Genomic DNA, 16,325 nt, shown 5'->3' on the forward strand with positions numbered 1-16,325 from the left:
CAATTTTGGTACGGTCACAGTTGTCATTTTGCCAAAGTATTTCTGTCTTTCCTGTCATATTTTTACTGTCATATTTTATGAAGTGTTTTATTTGGTCATATAACCTTTATGTAACTGTAAATGTTGCACTTGTCCCCAAATCTGAGCTAAAGTTGATTCTTTCTTGCCATACCTGGGTCACACAATGTGTAGAGATTAGATTTAAGAGCATTCTACGCCACTGATTGGCTCATACTGTATTACATGTTGTCATACTGTCAATAAATGTCTATAAATGTCTACTAAAACTAAAGCTCCCACAATCTGTGTCAGCAGAAATAACTTCTGAAAAGTCTCAATCACAAGAAGATGCAATTAAATCCTTCTGTGCCGAATGTTCCGGGGGGGAAACAGGGTAAAGACAGGTGCCAAGATCTCGGTGTTCTTTTCCATTTAAATGCATAAGAATGTGCCAACAGCCTTGAGTGCTGATGCTGGAATGATACTCCCTTTTAACTGAGTCTGGCAAGGTCAAATCCCATAAATGTCTTAAAATACAGCCCTGGTCAGAGTCATTGTACACTGACATTAACTGAAGTCTTGGGCAGCTCTGTGTTATTCATGTTTTATTAATATCTAAATGTATAATTAGTTTGGTAACACTTTCTATGAATGTCATGTTTGTAAGCATCTATAAACACATTTATAACATGTTATAATGTATTTATAAGACATCATAAATATGGCTATATTTATAAAAATGCATTACATGTCATAGCCATGCTTATTATGCGTTATGAATTGTTAACATAATGCATTATAAGTACTGTTCATAGCCAATTATAAGAGCTCATAAGTTGTATTTGTCCTCTCTAAGCATACTGTACTGAAGTTTCCTCCAGTGTTTGAGTCGAAGAATTTACTGAAGAATTTACTGAAACACTAAAACATACACAAGAAAGCACATCACAGGCTTCAAACGTCAGAGTTTAAACTAGTGCTGTCATCAGTGTTTTACCCAATGTGGGAAAGTCAATGTTCACCACCGTTAGCCTGGCGCTAACTTAACACTGCATATCCAATATTATACTGTTTGGGGCATCTGAATATTCAGGACTGAAGCCCCGAAGATGCAGCCCAGCACTGAGAGATAAAATATTGGAAATTCCATAAATAAACTTTGTATTTGTCCAAGCTGGGACTGACTTCTTTGGCATTGATAGTATAACATGTTATTAACACTACTTATAATGCATTATATTAACTCATTAATTCATAATGTATAGTAAACATGGCTGTAAAGTGTAATTCAGTGTAATTCATTTTTATAAATATTTATAACCACATTGATTTATATCCATGAATGTAATATGTTATGTATATAGATGCATTCAAATGTAATACTGATAAAGTGTTACCTTTAGTTTATCTTTTGACTTATTACACAATACAGTTATTTATTATACACAACACAGCCATCTACAACATGTTTCACTGTACAATCATTGCATTTTATTACCGTAGAATTTGACATGAAATTGACGTATATGATAGCACTGACCACTGATTACAGCGCTACGCAAAAGTCAAAGACTATGTTCCAGTCAAAACAGCCACTGTAGACGTAATTCTTTTTTTCAGTAGATATGAGAATTCACCTGCAATAGGAGGAGAAAGTTAAAGAAAAATAACTGAGTTTCCAAAACTTTGATCAAAAATGATCAAAAACAATCTAGAGAAATTGAGATTCCTAACAACTATGCAAGACACAGGAGACCTTCAAAACTGCCCCCATCAGATGAACAGTACTTAAAGCTTTCATCTTGGAGAGAAAGGAGAAAATCAAGCTCTACTCTTGCTTCTGTCCATCCTGTGGGTCAACCCAATGCTTTGGTTCTGTCAGGATGAGTAGCTGTTAGGAAGGCATTGCTTTGGAGGTGTGGAAAAAACATCGCTGCACATTTCTTTGAAAAACTGGAATCAAAGCTGCTGAAAAAAACGGAATCTGCAGTAAAGGCAGAAGTGCACACATTATTAAGGAAAAAGTGGATGCTATGTTTCACCGCTGTCGGAACAAAACCTTGCAGATCCATTTTTGTAGTTTTTCAGGTTTTACACAATTTGTTAATGCCTGTTCTCCTTTACATTGTGTGTAAATTTCATGATGAGTGGAGCAAAATAAATAGCCCAAAATGACTTGCAAAAAATTCTGGTTCCATTGACTGACATTAGACATAAAGTAGGTCTTTTGCTTCTCCTGTAAAGTTCTCATTTTGGAGATACAAGGTTTTGTTCCGACAGCAGTGATCTAGTTGTTGAGGCTTCTCCTTCATTTTCTTAAATATATGAAGCTTCTGATGAATACCTTTTACTTAGTGGCTGTTTGGACTGAAAATGAAGTAAATAAAGGGTGTTCTCTGACTTCTGCATAGTTCTCTAATTTAAGGCCAGCCATGGTTGAACTTTGATGTGCTTGATAGAGATGCACGGCAAGGTTACAGAATGACACAAAACCACAGTATCGCCCTTAGTGTGACTTATTATCTACATCAGACATGAAGTCCAGGCTATATTTCTTTGTGGTCCCAATTGGGAACATGTCCTTCAGGCCAGAACAGGGATGATTATCATCTACAATGAGTTCCTTAAAGAATTCCACACAATATGTTGAACTAAAATGAATAACAGTGTACCACTGAATCAAATGACAACCAAACTCAACAAGAAAAATCACCTGTCACAATTCACTTTATACTTACTACACTATGTTTACTAGATTAGTTTCTAGGTAAAAGCAAAACAAGAGCCAAGATGTAACAGGAATGCATTTTTCACCACAGTAAAAAAAATCACTGGAGCCTGGAAACTCAATTCAAACAGAGCCAAGGAAAAGGAGCTCATTAAACTGTGCTTTTATCAAGGACATCCGTATTGGAACGTTCTAAAACATGGCTTAACGTGCTACATTACGACCTAGAAACAGCAAACCTCTCTCAGGTCTTACTGGTTATATCCTCTGTTTCATGTCAAAAGCAAAAAACACAGTCCAAAGACAAAGCAATCAGTTTTACTTCATGCCTTTTCACTTCATTGAACTGTACAGAAAACAGCTTAACACTTATTTATGTACTAAAAGACTGACCTGGCTCATGTACTGGTCATAAACACAGCCTACAGCCAAAAGGATGAACCTGTAATCTAAAAATAAAGTATGAAGTTTCTGAGAAACCAGCTAAATGACACCTTATATACTAAATGAATGACCTAGGACCTAATGACCTAATGACCACCAAATTTCTCCATGTATTGTTGGTCGTAAACATGTTTAATACTACGAGATGAACACAATCTAAAAATACAATTAACAGATTATGCTTCTATTGATCCATTATAACCAAACATTTTAACATGGCTTAAGGCAATAAGACACTTACGAACCTATGAGCCAAATCTCTGCTTTATGGGTCCAATCTTTTGGCAGTAGATTTTTTTTATGGCCAATAAGGTGTGATAAATGTTTTGTCCCTAGATACATTGTTTTAGTACTTTACCAGATCTGTACATATTACATGTGAGCATCTATCACAGGTGCTGTAGAATATTTATTTACCACTGAGGTAAAAAGTATATATAAAAAAGTATAAATCTCAATAAGTGAAAAATTGTTATTTTAACAGCAAAAACAGAAGCAGTGTGTAAAATGTTTGTATGTGCAGATAATTCATTTTCTCCTGAATAATTCGGATTCCCCACAAGGAGGCGCTGTTAGCGCTCACGTAGCATTTTTCCGTGTCTTTGAATTTGAGTAAACCCACACTAGCAGTAATGCATGTGTGGTTGGAGTCATGCATTTAAAAAAAAAAAGGTAAAGCTCATTTTTATTTAATGTGTAATATTTAATGTAATAAGCATAAAGATAGTATATAGGCTAAAGATGGCAAAGGCAGCAGGGGACACCTCAGCCTTTCAAATCCAGAGATGCATGAAGGCAGACAGCAAAATCTTACACCGCTGCTGGCCTTATGTACGAGGCAAGCCCTTAGTTTACAAACATCTGGATTTGTTCACTATTGTTAATATTACCTGATGGACTACATCTACCATAAACACAGGAACTTAGCCTGTGTCACAGCTCACACCATGATGCTGAGCAGAGGCAAAATGTGGGATGTTGCACATATGAATTAGCTCATGAACAACCGACTACAAATAACTGAGTACAACCTCAATGAACACTTGGGCCCAATCCCATTTCACCCCTTTCTAAAGCACCAGAATGGAATTGCTGCACCATTTAAGGTGGAACAGGAAAATTTGAACAAGAATCTGGTGAATATCTGACTTCAGCTTCATATCACTGAAGAATTAGTGGTGGGTGATAATAAATAATTGCCCCGCTCTTTGAGGGCATAGGATGCCCTAAATAAAACTAAGGCCCAGCAGTGAGGAGCTGAACTTTACCCTCCTCTGCTACCATTTTGTAGGGAAAGATTTCAACCACTACCCCTTGTAACTCAGTTCCAGGGGGTTAGGGTGACACTTGAAAACAAGGGGTAGGGGTAAAAAGAAGAACTGGGATTGGGCCTTGGTCCAATATTTGAATGAAGATGATCTTTTTTGTTTTTGCACAGGATTCATTTCCCCCAGCATGTGCAATATTATATATTGTCGCAGTAATTAGCATTAGGCTGTTTTCTGAAATAAGAGAATTATTGCTTTGTCTTAGGATTACAGTTCTGCTTTTTTTTTACACAAGACAGTGTTTATGACCAGTAAGATTGACATTTAGTGCTGTTAGGTTATTGTTTAAGCCACCTTAAGCTTTTTAGGCTTTTTTTTTTTTTAATATTTTAAAATGTCCCTCCATGTTCCATGATCTTCTCTGGACAGTCATGACATCACTTGCCATGAAAGAGGAGGGGCCTAACCATGCCGGCCAGCACCTTTGGGAGCTGTGATGAGATGACTTCAGTCATCATCTCGGGAAACTCCACCTTCATGTTTTCAGCCTGGATGAATGTGCTCAAGCAGTAGAGGTTGACCTTCTTCACTATCTGCACAGACAGAGAGTGACGCACACTCAGCTTCAATCACATTATCACGTTATCGCTGATTTAGGATCAAAAGCGCCCACGTCATACATTTCATTTCAAGGCTTGCGAAGCGTCTGTACGTTTCATGTGGCTTATCATCCAAAACATTAGCAGACATTAAGTCATGTTTCTGCGATAGCTGGTGACTCTTCAGTCCAAGCTGAAGCAACATTTTATCTCACAGTGCAAAGTGATGTTCTATCTATATAAGTAATATGTAGAAGTGTGGCAGTTAAAAGCAACAACAGACTTTATATGTAGTTGCGAAGGCACTAGAAGGCTAATGAAAGGCTAATGCAGCTAACAAGTAATGGAGCCAATAAGCATCATGCTATCTACATTCCAAAATCAACACACACTTACCTAAAACCATGTATTGCTAAGAATTCCACCAGTCGTTCGGTAGTTTAACGTGAAATGGTTTATTGTTGAGAAACGTAGCAACTCTCTTTACAGCGGTGGTTGCGACACCTACATCTCAGACTTAGCCATTTTATTTACTTTTCAAACCCACCGATGAACCTGCGAATCTGAGTTCTCTATGTAAAGGTGATCATGGTAAAATAAAACAAGAAAAGTAAGTTTTCTCCTGAGTTCTATTCGCTGTTATAATGCCCTGCATGCTCCTCTCTGCCATAACTAGTTCAAAAAATATGTTTTACTCCAAAACTTTATTTCAATATTATCAGAAAACAATGTCTCTGGCATGAGGCAGCATATTCACAACTATTTTACATAATAACTTCCTGTGCGGTTGTTTGTACAGGCCTTGAACACGTCAGGCGTCTAGTTATTATTACAAGTGCTGTAAAAAATTCTGACTCAACAGGTTTCTCTAAAGTGGTGCGTTTGTATATCAAACCACTCTGATTGACTTTGTTTACCCCTTAACAATTAATAATTAAGCAAATACGCCGATCAGGCAGAACATTATGAGCACCTCCTTGTTTCTACACTCATTGTCCATTTTATCAGCTCCACTTACTCTATAGTAAGTGTGTGTCAGCATAGTTTTTGTTGGTCATCCTCTAGACCTTCATCAGTGGTCACAGGATGCTGTTGACTGGATATTTTTGGTTGGTGGACTATTCTCAGAATAGTAGAACTACTTGTAGAACTACGAAGCATGCCTATATAGTAAGTGGAGCTGATAAAATGGACAATGAGTGTAGAAACAAGGAGGTGGTCATAATGCTATGCCTGATTGGTGTATGTTAAAACATTGGTGGAATCCCCCTGTAAATAATATCCATAACACTTGCTATTTTACAAGACAGCAAAGGCGTCTTCCTGATGGACTACAGTTTCAATTTAGGCAGAATTCGATTACATTTTTTAAAAGCTTTTAATCCCTTCATTAAATGAAGTGGCTTTCCAAGTTTTCCCAAGTCTAACTCAAGTGTAGGTTCAGACATGTGATTCTCTTGTCACTGAGAGCTGTAATTTCCTTTAACCCCTTAAAATCTCAGGCGTATCACATACTAAGGCTTTTTATACAGTAAGGACCTTCAGTGCAAACTGGTTGGGCTGTTCTTGGCTTATAGAAGTCTGTAATACATCTTGGGCCCACTGGCAGGTAAGGTGTTAAAGAATATGATGTTCCTGAAAAAACTATAAACAATACTTTCCCAATCATTTTACAGGTATCTGCTGAAGATTGCGTGGTGCTGCATACCTCATGCATGGCATCCATGAGCTTAGTGAGGTGATAGAAACGCTGGGAGCTCCCGAACACTCCTTTCTCTTTCATCTGAATAGCCTTTGTGAGTTCCCGGATGTAGCTCTGTCTCATCTCGTCGAACTGGCTCTGACTCTTCAAGCCCTCCAGAGGCACTCAAAGAAGAAAAACAAAAAAATATATAATGTTAACTTCTTAGTTCCCTAATAAACAAGAAATCTGACCACTCAGCCCTAACCCCTTTGTTTTACACATTAATCTCTAGGGGTAGGGCGTCCCGATTCTTGATGAGATAGAGGGGATGGGGCAAAGTGCTAAGACTACATGACTCTCCACACAGAGATTATTTTCTTCTCTTTGAAGTAAATTAAGTTACATAATAACAGCTGCTAAAGACATTCTGGTCATCAAGTTCTTGTCAGACTAGAGAGAACCAGTCTCATCTCTACAACCCCCAGTGCCTGAAAACCCCCCAGAGCTGGTCCATCCCTGAGGTGAGTACAAGGTCATTTGTTTTTTTGTTTTTTTTTCTTATGGGTCAGGGGCATAAAAATGGGAACAAGGTGAGAAAAAGGGCTATTATTTTACCAGTGTTGAGCAACACTAGGGCCTTCATGCACAGAAACTCCTCTCGGGTCACCTGCAGATTTGCAAACTCCTGAGGAATGTGCTGCATGGCAAGGCACAGGTCATAAATAGGAGACCTCCTCATCCTGTCCCTAGCGCACCAGAAAAGAGAAGATTAGTGTTAATCAGGGTTCTGATGTTTTAAGAGGACATGCTAAACGTTGAGGATGGTGACCATGTGTCGGTGTCAAATAACTGTTTTATCTTTAAGTAGTAGTGTTCAGGCTATATTAGTGTTAGGAGAGGTTCTGTAATGAGTTTTTTAAAGGATCTGACTGTAATTTAGCCAACTTACTATAGATACAGTACTGTGCGAAAGTTTTAGGCATCTAAGCAAATGTTTAAACAATTGACCTCAGCAGTGAGTTTATCACAATATACATTAGAATAAAGTCGTATTCATGATTCAAATAAACAGGAAAACAAAAATGTAACACACTTGACACACTCACAGCCACCACAGAGACTTGTTAATATCATCAATTACATCATGAGCACAATTTACTGAAGCACCGATTGGTCAAACCAGGAGTTGCTTTTTAACTACGTATAATAATGGACTTCCTCGAGTAGAGGCTTGAAAATGGTTAAACAAACACACTCACATCCAGAAAATCATTAATTATATATGTATATATAAAACCATTATTAATTTTCTATTACACTACAGTTTTGTCAACAAATAAACACATACTACACAAATAGATTTTGAGAATGTGCACTGTACTGTAACTCTGACTGAAAGGTCATTGGGTGGATTTTCATGTCAGATAAAACTCAATATTAATAACAATCAACTCAAATAAGATTATTGATGATGCAGTGCCGGGAGTTCAGAGAGTTACAGAGGTTAATTCAATGAGGAATTAAGTCAGATACTACAGACAGTGTAGATTCATACTGGATTAAAGTCTTGGATCATGTCGGTAATCACTTGTACTACAAAACCACCCCGAGTGAAACTGACCCAGCTCAAGTAGTGCTAATATCATAAGCCAAGCAAATGCTTGATGCAGATGCATATAAGAAATTATATGACAAAATGTTACTGGACAAAACTAGTTACTAGGGCTACTTTCTATGATTTAGGGTTTCTTTCAGCTTTTAATGGATGGAAATGAATTCTGTTGACTTACTGACTAAGGACAAGGTCAGGCGCGAAGTACAGGTAATCAGCTGTGACGTTCTGGAAGCTTCTCCACCCCAAAGAAAACACCATCAGATTCATCCAAGAGTACTGGATTAGGTTCATCTGGTCATTGATGTGCAAATTGCAAAAACCTTGCAAAGAAATGTTTATTAAACACCTCCAGTTCTGAGCTGTGTAGTTACACTAGTCTCCAAAGTTCTCTGTGCAAAATAACATAACGTATGTGGAAACAGATGCTACAAGAGATGTTCATGATTAACTGATTAATAATCAAATAAACAACTTATTGAAAAATGTATTCAGTTAAAAAAGGTTCATTTCTTTTCCGATAAACAACAGTTTCTATTTCAATGGGTGTGTGTGTCGCTGAAGTTGAGGGATGTTTTTAAACTGTACATATAAAGCCAGAATTGCGAATTTGTTCTACTCGATGACCCTTACAAAAATTAAACACAATTCCAAAAATTAAATATTTAAAATACTAGTGTTTTGAGAGGTTGATAGCACAACAATGCTCTATGTTGAGAGAAAAAATTCACTATTGCAGCTGGTGGTAGTTTTCAAGAGCTACTCACCCAAAGCTAGCCCTGGAAATGGTATTTATGCTTGTTTTAGGCTAGTAGTAAGTGATAAATATAACTTTAGAACCTCAGAATATGGAACTCTTAGTAGCCGATCATTATATATTTAAGCAGCAGAACACCAGAGGGTGTTTTATTGCAAAATAACATCATGGCTGTAGTTTGGTTGTAGGTACGAGCTGAAGGTGTGATGTCATTGGCGATAACACACAACCTCGATTGTTCTATTGCTTTAATACTTTGAACAGTTAAACAAATAAAGTAAGAAATTAATAAACTGGGTAGTGAACGTGACGTTTAATATGTTTTAACGTTCGCAGTTCCTTCCGCCAAATTATAGTTCCTTGACAAGCAGCTTGTTGCTACGTCAGAGTAACGAGCTCTGCTCACTCACTGTACAGCCGGCAGTTCGTTCTCCAGCTCCTTACACTAAATTCCCAAACTGTCATCACTACTGAGCAGCTTTTCAGTCAGCAGTTGTGACAGAAGAACCTAAACAACCTGGAATCAGCCAGAAATTAACCCAATACCATTCACCAAACGTGTGGTCTGATCTCCAGAGTCTGACCAAATCAGACTGAGCTATAAAACTGACGCAATATCAAGTTTAGCTCAGTTCTGTCCGTTTTTGCTGGATCAGTATTAATGTTGTTTTGTTTTTGTGGCAAAGTAAGAAGTAAAAACGTTCAAATGGCTTGAGCGTCATCTACAGCTGTCAAAGTTGTTGCTTAGCAACGGCATCTCAGCAGAGTGATATGGTGTTTGTGAAAAGCAAACATGCTGTTATGGAGAAATAACAACACTGTTACAACTCTTCTCAACCAATCAGCTTGCGTGACCGGATCTAACGGTTGTATAATGTGGTAATATTCTATTTAGTCGCCAGTCCCTTCATTTAAACAAAACTTGGTTCTATCAGGTACATTTAATCTATTCAGATTTTAGAACTGGAGTTTTATTATTGACATTTTCACATCCTTGAATTTAGGCTTATAAGAAATTAGTCTGATAAGCACTTACTGACTAAAGGCAGTTGGTTATGATACAAAAGAATTTGCCAAAATGTGCATCGCTGGATGCAACCACATAAGTCATTGAGTTGCAGTGATGATTAATAAATCTGTGATATGTATAAGCATTAATAATGCAAGGATTTAAACAATGGTTCATGCATATGAATGTCTTTGTGTCTTGGCTACCTTAAAATTAGCATTAATGTTCTTCAAAGGATAATGCTAACAACCAACTGGTGAACTGGTGGACATGGTTGCACACAGGTACGCTAAGCTTCAGTGAATCCTGGGTGATTTTTGTTTTTTTGCATGTTGGTTTCACTCTCATCTACATACATGTTCCACAGCAAACTTCAAATGATTAACTATACCAGTGTTTCCCCATCACTGCTACCAGTCACACTGAGGACAAACCATGACACCCATCCAAGAATCATAGTTAGACACCATGGTCAACCAACTGTGTGAATGCCTACAAAGGTTTCCTCACCTGGCATAGACTTGGACCACCTGACAATCCAGATGAGCTGTCTCTCACACAGTCTATTGAGGCTGCTGAGAAGCACATGTGGCAGGTCTGGCTGAGAGTTATCATAACCTGAGTAGACCACCTCTGGCTCGATGCTTTCCAGAATGCTGATGATTGAAGGACAGAACTGCAGGTCACGGATCCCAGGAATACATGGCATGGAGGCCAAAGCGTGGCCCTCAGCGGTCAGGGCCAGAGGGCTTGGGAACATCAGTGACGGGCTCAGACCCATGGCCTTCAAAACCCCGAACCGCTTCAGCTTACGACCTGTGAAAAAACATTAAGGAGAGTTCATGTTGATGCAGGATATTGTTCACGTTCATTACAGCTTATCTTCCGTTAACCCTCTACTGAAGGCAATTTAAGAACGGCACTGTCTTGCATAAAATGGTCCTTGATTATTAAATTGTATAATTATACAATTATATATTATGATTATCAATACTCGGTCCTGATTGTTACATTCAAAAACAAAAGAATGTGTGTAGGGGTCTTTTTGGAGTACGTTGCCTTGAGGCAACATTGTGAGGCTACGTGAAGAAATGACATATAGCCGAGTTCTCAGAAATTGTAAGACTGGCTTGTGACTGGCTAAATCCATTCCACTGTGGCAGAGTGTTACTTCAAGGCAACAAACGTATTTTTGCAAATTCTCATTACTCATTGATACTGAATGATAAAGGTTTAAAATTGCCCAATAAGAGAAAGCATGACCAAATACATGCTTTTTAATTGACTGTTCTCAAAATCTTCATATTATTGTTAACTCTATTATTGTCTTAAAATATGTATGTTATTGTGAAATGAGGAAAATGAGCTCATTTAAAATGGATTGAGGTTAAGTGGAAAAGTGTCCTGTGGTCCGACGAATCAACATTTGAAATTCTTTTTGGAAATCATGGACACTGTCCACCGGGCTAAAGACCACTCAGCTCGTCATCAGTGCACAGTTCAAAAGCCAGTATTCATGATGGTATAGGGTCAGCATCAGTGCACATGGCATGGGTGATGTATACACCTGTGAAGGCACCATTAATGCTGAATGATATATACATGTTTGCCATCCAGACAATGTCTTTTTCAGAGAAGGCCTTGATTATTTCAGCAAGACAATGTCAAACCACATTCAGCCTGTATTTCAACAACATTGCTCCATTGTTTACAAATCCAGATACTGTCCAGCCTGCAGTCCAGACCTGTCACCGCTGAAAACATTTGGCGCATTATGAAAATAAAAATATGACAGTGTACTATTTTCCTTTCCTTTACATGATTTGCACATCATTGCGTGCAGGTTTTATTTACATTCTGCATAGCGTCCCAACTTTTTTGGAAATGGGGTTGTACAAGCCAATCCTTGCATTGCAATTTAACTACTAGTCAATTGTCTGATGATCAAAGATAATGGGTTTTACTTCCTCTTAAGAGCCTCCATTTATGTGATGCTACTTTTTAAGATGTTTGATCTGTTAGAAGGTTAAAGGTTCATGCATATATAAACTACCTCCAAGCATCATCCCTGCCTGGTAGCATTTTCTGAGACGACAAGCAGGGCAGTTTTTTCTCCTGATCTTATCCACGATGCAGTCATTTCGCCCAGCACAAAGATAGTTGTGATGTCCTACAAAATAGCAAAAGCACTGTTAATGCACAAATAAAGGAAACTCCATTTAGTCTAAATGGGCTAAAAACATGCCTGTTCCTTTGAAGTCATCAATATTGACACTGTATTCTTTAAGCAACACCGATTTTAAAGACAAGAAGAAAAGAGAGAGAGAGAGCACTGAAAGAAAAGAAAAATGAAGCAGTGCTTTTGAGGTAAGGCTGGGAGGACAGGGTGACATGGCCATAGACAGACATTATGGCTCTTACATATCTGCCTTTGGAAGATAAGGAAAATAAGTGTGAAAATGAGAACACCATGAACACTAGTTATGGTCCACACGAGAGCCTAGTTACTGACTGCTGCAAAACGTGTACAGATGATTCACAGAGATGTTTGCTGCATATCTCTTGTTTATATACATAAACACACATTATATTTCCTAAAAAGTTATAAAAAAAAATATTAGGAGCTATTTCCTTCAAATGGTGCTTTGTTATCTATGACAAACAGTGGTGGACAGTAACTAAGTAAATGTAATTCGTTACTGTACTTAAGTAGTTTTTTCGTGTATCTGTACTGAAGTAATCTGTCATTCCTTTTGGTTTATGTGTACATAAAAACATAACATGTCAAAACAAAAGAAGTGCAAAGCAAGAACACCAATCAGGGCACAGCGGTCACTTTGATGTGAGCTTGTTTTGACCTGTTGGTCATACCGACCCAGTGCAAGCACACGGTTCAACATCAGTGCAGCAGCGTAAAATTTTGGGAGTGTCTATTAAACATAAATGATGAACTAACCTAACTTTGTGTAAATAGACCACAATATAGAAATATGTCCACATATGCAGTCGTGACTGACGCGTCTTTTTTCTGAATTTATACAAACACTTTCATTTTATAGTAAATTAGTTTTTGCTGGTTTATGTTTATGAACAGAGGCCTACAGATCAATACAGTAAAGGAAGCTCATTTGTGATCCTGAGTTTAAAGCCAGTTTTTATTCAACTTAAACTTGTAAAGAAGTTGTAAATAAATCTTAAACTGAAACTTTGCTTGTGTGTAAAAGGGATTTCAGAGCCACTCGGTTCTCCCTGATGGAAACTGTTTACCTTCAGTGTTTTGTGCTTATGATCATTTTAATAGACGTCAGCGTCACTAATTAATGACGTTCTATTAGAAGACTGGTTTACCAAGAGAGACACTGGAGGACTTTCACCTGAAATGAGTTCATGAAGCGAGTCTTGTTACAAAAATGATAACAGGACATCAGAGCCAGAATTAATCTTTTAGCACTTTTACTTTCGATACTTAAGTACATTTGAAGGTAAATACTTCTGTACTTTTACTCAAGTGGAGGTCTAAATGTAGGAACATCTGCTTTTACTGGAGTAATATTTTACCTTGGGCATTTCAACTTTAACTCCATGAATTGTGCATGAATTGTGTACTTCGTCCACCACTGGTCTTTTGCTAATGCAAATATGAATCTGTAGGTACACATTTCCTCACCTTCAACAGCTCTCTTGAAGAACACCTTGCAGCTTCCACATGTAAGGACTCCATAGTGACATCCTGAGGCTTCATCTCCACATATCACACACATTCTCTGAGGTGGGACACTAAACACAGTGTAGATAAGGTATCAGTGGTGATGTAATGAGCTGTAACAATGTGATGTAACAAGTATAGCACTGCTGTCAGAAGAAAACCTCAATCTCCATCATTTTTCAGTTTTTCACAACATTTTTAAAAATACCTGTTGCCCTTTCCATTGTGTCTAAATGTAATGATAAATGAACCAAAAGAAATGATCCAAAATGACTTTTTCACTCTGGCACGTTTTTTTCCTTCTCCTGTAAAATTACCATTTTGGAGATACGAGGTTTTCTTCCGACAACAGCAATATTCCACCTGATATTTGGTAGTTTGGACAAATGAACATGACCTGTACTTCAGAAGCTTCGTCTAATTCTACTCTATATTACAGCCAAACTCCAGTTCTAGAGGCTCAGCCTTGTAATTTCATTTACAGCTGAAAGCAAAAGTTTGAAAGTCAAACCATTTTGTTCCTTTCCTAAGTGAAAATAAATGAACACATGCACAAAAGACATGAACACAAAAGAACAGAAAAGAAAAGAAAGATTGAAAGAAGCCAGCGTGCGTAATGAGCACATGCGTAAACACACTCACCTCGGGAACGCGCCGAAGGCCGCTGCCCGCTGCCCGAACCCTCCGCCGTTGAGTGCGTCCGGCCCTGAGTAGCCACTGTGCCCGTGCTGCTCCTCGCTCAGCGCGGCCGACTGGCTCCAGAAAACGGCAGGTGAGTTCTGCCACCGCCCCCCCTCGTTGTTACACATGAGCGCGTGCTGCGGCGAGGCCGCGTTCACGACGTCCAAGTTCAGCATGGCTTTGGCCGCGGGCACGAGCCTGGAGTCCCCCCTCAGCTGAGGAAACGAGGCTGGCTCAGCCGAGTTAGGCTGGTTCAGCTCCACCAAAAAGTTGGTCGAGGTGTCCACCCCTAGCTGCTGCCCGCCGGCGGCGACGAGCAGAGCCGCGGTGTCCTCCAGAACGGCCAGCGGCTCTTTCCTGTCAGCGTCGTAGGCGATGTTGTCGAGACTCGACGCCAGCTCTAAATCAGCCGCGCGGTCAGGGGGCTGAGGGGGCTCCATAATCAGCGAGGGCTCGCTCTCGTCTTTGATGAACTTACACACGGCCGTCCCTGAGGGAACAGACCCATCCAGACTGTCCGGAGTGTCCTTAAGGTGGAGTATTGTGTCAGTTATAAGCCTCCACTCTGCCGGCTCGAATTTCAGAAGTTCGCTCGCGCCGAACGGCTTCTCCACTGGAGCGGCGAACTCGGCCGGGACGTCGTTGCTGGAGCTGGAGAGCGCGCACGGAGACTCGGCGTGTCCAAAATTACGCACGGCTGTGGGGAGGCAGGGCGCGGCTCTATCCTCGCTGGAGCGCTTGCCATGAGCAAAGCTCACCTCCGCGTATTTCTCCATTAACCCACTGAAATCTATCGCTCTGCTTCCCGACGAATCCGCCGCTGCGTTCACCGCGCAGCTGTCGCTGGCTTTCGCTTCCATTCCCTGGTGTAGGCTGAAACGAGCTCGGAGCGCAGGGCGGAACCAGCCCTCACCGTTCGCTTCTCTGTGATAGTCTAAGCTGCCCCGCATCGGACAAAAGGGACCTTCCCAAAATATCCCTCCTTGTGGTGAAAGGCTGTGTAGCTACAAGAGATGCGCCTCGTGTGGCTCAGTCCCCAAAACAGTAATATAAAATATCACCAGTCCAAAATCTCAGAAACAGTCGGTTGATTTTGATTTCGCCTGTTTTTGTTCACTTTTCAAATGAGATTCTTACAAATCGACGCTTTGATGCACTTTGATGCTCTTCTCCTGAACTTGCTCCCTGTTAGTCCCTTATACCCCAAGGATGGACACTTATTAATAAGCACTCTTCACTATTTTGCATCGTAGGTTTCACACAATGGCACTCATCTCTCACCTTCTGTGGAGCCCAAAACTACTGCCAGCTGTCGATCAGGTAAGTGTGAATCTGGAGTCCAGCGGCTGCGCCGAGAAACCATCCTGGAGAAGTCTGTCCTAATAGTGTTCCTCAAATGTACATCCACAGTGGGACGGCAGGCTCCTCAGAAAACAGCCGTGGCCAGTGCTGAGTTTTTGGAGGGACTGAAAGTCGGGCCGGCCCATCTGTCTCTACACCAGCAGTACGTGGAGGAGGCCCGTCCAGCCACAACCTTTTTCTCCAGATAAGATACTCACATTCCTGCCAAGTTGCTGAGTGTTCCTTGATTTGATGGCTTGAAAAGACACATTTTCAAAAGATGTGCACATGATTCAGTCTTATTTCAGTCTTATTTTGATCATTCTGAGAACATTGTGAACTCCCAGATATTAAAAGAAATCTGAAAACCTATTCATTTATTTATTTAAAAATGAAGTGTATTAATTGGGTATTAATCAGAAGTTTTCTTCCATTGTAGGCCACTAGATTAAGAACATGTTTAGGAACCTCTTGCGCAGAAAAAATCTACAGCACT

General features: G+C 39.6%; 1 protein-coding gene across 1 annotated transcript; it reads right to left on the minus strand.

Moving 5' to 3' along the window:
- Nucleotides 1-4,762: 4,762 nt before the first annotated feature.
- Nucleotides 4,763-15,408, minus strand: pgr (progesterone receptor). The gene is made up of 8 exons (XM_017701932.2): nucleotides 14,450-15,408; nucleotides 13,769-13,878; nucleotides 12,155-12,271; nucleotides 10,612-10,917; nucleotides 8,514-8,658; nucleotides 7,339-7,469; nucleotides 6,748-6,905; nucleotides 4,763-5,033 (listed from the first exon to the last, which is right to left on the minus strand). The coding sequence occupies exons 1-8, from the start codon at nucleotides 15,346-15,348 to the stop codon at nucleotides 4,878-4,880; spliced, it is 2,022 nt and encodes a 673-aa protein (XP_017557421.1). The 5' UTR covers nucleotides 15,349-15,408; the 3' UTR covers nucleotides 4,763-4,877.
- Between the last annotated feature and the right edge of the window lie 917 nt (nucleotides 15,409-16,325).

Source organism: Pygocentrus nattereri, chromosome 7 (genome assembly GCF_015220715.1).
Source record: "Pygocentrus nattereri isolate fPygNat1 chromosome 7, fPygNat1.pri, whole genome shotgun sequence".
Lineage (NCBI taxonomy): Eukaryota > Metazoa > Chordata > Actinopteri > Characiformes > Serrasalmidae > Pygocentrus > Pygocentrus nattereri.